The sequence below is a fragment of the Centroberyx affinis genome, unplaced genomic scaffold (assembly GCF_046629955.1).
Source record: "Centroberyx affinis isolate AG114_WGS23_722 - 3 ecotype Tasmania unplaced genomic scaffold, CSIRO-AGI_Caff_v1 ptg002663l_1, whole genome shotgun sequence".
Classification (NCBI taxonomy): domain Eukaryota; kingdom Metazoa; phylum Chordata; class Actinopteri; order Beryciformes; family Berycidae; genus Centroberyx; species Centroberyx affinis.
Window position 1 is genome coordinate 98,169 of NW_027280850.1, and position 5,603 is coordinate 103,771.

The 5,603-nt window shown below is 40.9% G+C and overlaps 1 protein-coding gene across 1 annotated transcript; it reads right to left on the bottom strand.

Annotated features, from left to right (window-relative positions):
- Nucleotides 1-603: 603 nt before the first annotated feature.
- On the bottom strand, nt 604-5,397 carry LOC139657312 (lysine-specific demethylase 4A-like). Its single transcript, XM_071535103.1, has 8 exons — nt 5,392-5,397; nt 4,301-4,505; nt 3,400-3,476; nt 2,822-2,877; nt 2,343-2,451; nt 1,407-1,595; nt 1,142-1,267; nt 604-636 (listed from the first exon to the last, which is right to left on the bottom strand). Exons 1-8 carry the CDS (start codon nt 5,395-5,397, stop codon nt 604-606), a joined length of 801 nt encoding a protein of 266 aa, XP_071391204.1.
- Between the last annotated feature and the right edge of the window lie 206 nt (nt 5,398-5,603).

Genomic DNA, 5,603 nt, shown 5'->3' on the forward strand with positions numbered 1-5,603 from the left:
TTGAGTACTTTCAGTTTTTAGAAACGTTCCTACAGTCTATTCTCTAAGCTAGTTTACACTCAGCAAGGCTGATTACATCAGCCTTGAGGGTGATCCTTGTAAACTGCTTTACAGATAAATAATAAAAGACTATGCTTCCCTTCATTCTTTTTCAAAAAAGTCAAGCCAAAATGGGTCATCACTTCTCAATCCCCAAAGGTGAAGTTGGATCTATTTATATTTGTAAGATACTTTTAATGTAATTTTGCTTCCGTTTCAGAAGCATGAGAGAAAGTCTTCATATTAAGCTCATGTCCACACAAGTGGAAAGAGCCACATTCACCTTTATGTATTTGTTACATTTTATTTTGATATTCATGTGCTGTATCTTATAACAAGTAACAAACATACAATGCTTTAAACACTACATTTTTCCTCATTCTTTATCGCTTGATGGTGGGTAGGATTTGTCTTAAAAGGAGGCCTCCACAGAATGTTTTGCCTAGGGCCTCCAGCAGTTTAGAGTCGACCCTGCCTGATAAGGCAGTATGTTCTTCCCTGAGACTGTTGATTAATAATTGGTGTCTCATATCTCTCTCTCTCTCTCTCTGTTGGAAGTGGAGGTCACATGACTGCTGGATTGCACAGGGGCACTCCCTGGAAGCAGGCACAGGTGTGCTAATTGGGTAGCTGGCACAGGTGCATTTGAGTGTCCTGAGTTCAGTTCATTTTCTGTCTGCACTTCGGTTGAGGAGGTTCCCTTTTTCTTTGTTCCTGAGTGTGTTGAGTGCACTTTCTAATTTAATGTAAAATTCAGGGAGACAGGAACTTTCCATTAATAACCCTGTAAAACTGCACAAAAGGCATAAAAAATCCCTTAATTTCTAGTGTCTCCACGAACCAACCTTACTTTTTTAAAGCTGTTATTTTTAATGGATAATGAATGTTTATGCAATGAGAAATTAAGGACATTTCAGGGATAAAATTAAGGGGTTTGGTTTCGTAGTGATATGATCCCCAAATCACAGTTGCTGTTTTTTTTGTTTTTGTTAAATCACTTAATGATGCCGTGCAACATTTGTAAATGCCAGTTTGTTTTCTAAACTCAATTGATTTCGTCAATAGAAAATGTCCATAATGTAAGAAACCTCCAGTCACTCACCAGTCTGGACTTGACTCTCTTGGGGAGTTCCTCATCCAGAGTGTAGACGTCATCTCTCTTGGCTGTTAGCTGCGAGCCATCCTCAAATTCCACCTGAACCATATAACAGTCGCTGTCAGTGTCTTTCTGGATAAACACAGTAAACATGACTTCTACCCAGTTCTGTACATTTCTCTGCATAGGAGCTGATGCATATTTCTGAACAAATTCTGGTACATACGCTACTTCAGCGCATCCGGTTACCGGAGTCTCACCGGCCGCTTACCTCGATCTGAGTCGGGCCTTTGTGCCGACAGCAGGTGACGTAGACCACGAAGGGCCACTCATCCGGCTGCATCAGGACTCCGGCAGCCTGGGCACAGGTGGGGTGGTAGGCGGTGGGACAGCGGCCGTGAGAACACTGCACACAGCAGCCAGAGGCCTTCTTCATCCGCTTCTTACAGTAGTAACATTTCTGCCAGAGAGTAAAACACAGGGCCCGAGGCTGAGGAAGCTGCACAGGTTTTGAAATGACTCGGGTAAAGCAGAAACACACTGGCCAGCACATGTGTACAGACCGAGCCTTAAGGTTTCATCACTTCACATCCCGTCACATCGGTCGCTCCCCTACAAGACTTTACAGTGGTTGGATGTTCCTTCGGTTTTGGTTTCAGGTCCGTTGCGGTTTTGCTTCTACAGGTTGCACTACTAAAATTGTTGATATTTGGATATGTAAAGTGGATATTTAAACTGAACCAAAGTAACCACATACGTCAATTACAGTAGTAGTTATAAACATTGAGACTACATTAGTTTTCTTTTAGAGTTGAATAGGGATAAGTTAGATCTTTTGCTAACGCTTTATTTTCTGGGTCCACAAATTCATTTGTTGAATTCTTAATTGGAGGAACTTTCCAACTACCTCTTTCTCTATTTTCCCTATAATTAGAACATAATTTAATGGTTCTTTCCAGGAAACCTCTTAAGAAATGAACAGTTCCTTTCTAGGAAATATTAGGAAATTGCAGACCTGGAAAATAAAGTGTTACCAATCTTTTTTTTATTTTAGATTTCTCTAGTAGTGGTGATAATGTTTTTGCTACGCAGTACTGTGCTAAACGACACACTCCCAAGAAAAACCCTGGCACTTTGGATAAAAGCCCCTAATAAAAGGCATATGCCATGTTATGCTAACATACAGTAATTATCTGAACTCACTCACCAGTTTAAATCTCTGCAAAGGTATTCCACTTAAATCCACAGGACTTCTTTCAGTGATGTTGACAAAGCGCGCCTCCAGCACGGCCACCGCACACATCACATGTACCCACCTGGAACACACACACACACACACACACACACACACACACACAAACAGCCATGGTTAACTGCATGCTTATTGGCTATTTTGTGTGTTGTAATGATAATTACTTGACCCTCTTTCTTTGCTTCCAATATTTTTCCAGCGACTCTACTAACAATTTGAATTTTTTCGAAACTTTATTTTAATATAAGTATTCTTTCCCAAAGGATGAAATGATCTTTTTTCATCTGCTTGGGACACAATCAATTTGATTTGAATAACCGAATGTATGCCAGTTCAAGGGTGAAAAGCCGGGTCAAAGCCGGATGTACTAAAATAGCTAGATATCCTCTCCTGTTCCTTCCACCCAGTGTCCTGAAGACTCTTCAACAACTTACTTGTTGTTATTGGCTTTCTGCAGGGCTCCGCCCCTCAGCGAACACAAACAGCAATTCTGCAAAGAGGAGACACGATCAATCAACTGTCCAGACATTAAACTTTCTGCAAAAACAAAACGGCCATCAAACAGATACCATGACATTTTGAATTGTATTTTGTGACCTTTAATTCTAAGTCACTTGTCACATTGTGGGTGAAAATGTTTGAGTATTGGCTCTTCCACTGCTGTGGTGTGTTAACTTTATTGGTATCCCTTATTCAAGCAAATGGCTACAGCTAGCTGCAAACAAGCTCATTAGTGCCACCTAGTGATTTAAGAGAGAAATTTATGAGAGAAAATGAGAGTTAAGTGTAACTGTGGTTCTATGAATTCTTGGCTGAACACTGAACATTGTCCATCTCATCTCATCATTGTCCAGGAAGAATGAAATAGAACAAAACATTTTAGCATAACTGAAGAACAAATGCAGAATGACTAAATATATAACCTGGTATTTAAACACTGACTTATCCCATTGAAAAACAACAATAACAAGCCATCTTGAGTAAATGCACCCTGTCAGGAGTGTCCACTGACCTCAGTCATGGCGTTGGCCTTGCAGCAAGCACACTTCCACTCCTTGGTCACACTGGCTGGGTCTACACCATAGCAGCCTAGAGTAAACACACACACACACACACACATAAACATAATCTGACACATCTGCTGCAGAGCTGAGTTGATAGACAGAGGTGTCATCAGCTGTTTAGAACTAATTATGACATACCTGGGACACTTTTTCCTCTGGCACAACTTTCACATGACAGCAGCCATGTTGGCTCCACATTCCTGCTCTCTGGCTGTCACTAAGTAACTACTGATTCTACACCAGCTCTCCTCAAAAATGTTGGGCATCTCACCATGTTGTTATTGAGGACAGTGGCTATGTTTACATGCACAGAGAATTCAGTTCTTTACCCAGTTGTTAAAGTAACCAGGGTTTGGACTGAGAAATGTAAATGTCATAACTTGGTTTAGAATAACCCGGCCAAGCTTATACTCAAATGATGAAAAACCCAGTGAAAATGCCTTGTCAGATATTAAATGGTTTACTGTGGCGTGGAAACAGCTTATTGCTTCCATTTTTGGTTTTTGATGTCAACAAAAAACAAGGTGGCAACAGTACTTGAAATTACTAGTGGGATCTTCCTTTCTTTCCCATGTATTAGACACCACAGGTGAACAGGAATATTCTGTTAATTTGCATATTCATAACAACAGGAATACTCAATCGTAGGGTTAAACAGATTAACCTGAAAAAGACCTTAACCAGAGTACGGCCAAATTCCAGCTTACTTGTGCATGTAAATGTAGCCACTGTTACATATTTGCAACCAACTCTGAGTTCAAAGTAAAAGGCAGCAACATGGCTGCCCATTCAGTGCAAGCTAGACATATTGTCTCTCTTCAGTGATAGAGGTAGAGTGTAAATACTGACTGGTGTGAACACGGACGCTGCATTGGGAGCAGCTGATGAGGAGGCTGGTTCCGTCCTCCTCCAGGTGGGGCTTGATGGGCTGCTCTTCGCACTCAGCGTCCTCCTCTGTGATGGTGGTGAAGCACATCTCTGGGATCAGAGGCTTGGTCCGCATGCGGCCACCGGACACCATGACGGGACTGTCTACACTGTTCCCACATTCAGTCTGGGAGGAGACAGAGCACATGACAACATGAGGCTGACAACATTAAAAGGTGCATGGTATTTAAAGGCTTTGAGAGTTGTGCGATCTTGTTTCTTTCAAGCGAGGAATATTTCCAAATCAAGCTGTTTTTATCCTCCATTTATCTGGAGAAACAGGTTTTTACCTCTTTCATTTACACTACTTGACTCTCTGTATCCCTGCCTCAGTCAGAAGTCCTTCTCTCGTCTCAACTTTAGCATCTTTGTATTGGTTACATATAGTTTAGGAAATTCATTCAAAGATTTTACTTGTCACCTGGCACAGATGGGTCTAGCACCAAGCTATTTTTAATTTTTAATGCCCTATGAGTCAGAGTGTAGCCTGAGATCCTCAGTCAGGCCCCTATTGGCTGTTTCAAAGTATAGATCAAAAACAAAATGTTCCTACTGGCTCTTCCACACTTTAGATTGAAAACAAGAGGCTGCTAAATCTATATCATCTTTTAAATCACTTCTTATAACTCACTTTTATTGACTTGTTTTTCTATATGCATTTATCCTTTATTAAATGTTACTGACCTTCCTTTATGCGTTGCTTTTATGTTCTTGCTTTGCTTTCATTTGTAGCATTTATCTTTTTGTTTTGGTCATTTTTGTCACAAGCCCACTTCTCTAAGGCTACGGCCTCCATGGAATGCTGGCACACAGAACTAGGGCCAGTGGCTTTTATCTAGCATTTAATGTCTGCTTTTATGACTCTAATTGGTCCCTGAGAGTGACAATACAACTGCTTGCCAGTCCACCAGACAAAATGTTTTCTGGTCCATGAGGCAAAAAGAAAATTGAGAACCGCTATGCCAAAATATCTGACTCAGGCCAAGGGCACATAACATGAACTAGAAACTCACAGCCATTTTGCCGTTGAGGTAGTTGTTTTTAGAATTGACTGAATCCATATTATCTCCTTTTTCCTTTTTTTTTTTTTACCACCAATATCACTACCAATTGCCTGCATATTTAAAAAGTGAACTCTGGTGGAAAACGCCATTTTCCCACAGGAGCTCCATAAGTGCCGGATGTGCGTGTTCCCAGCATCTCTACCAGGAATATGCTTAAAATA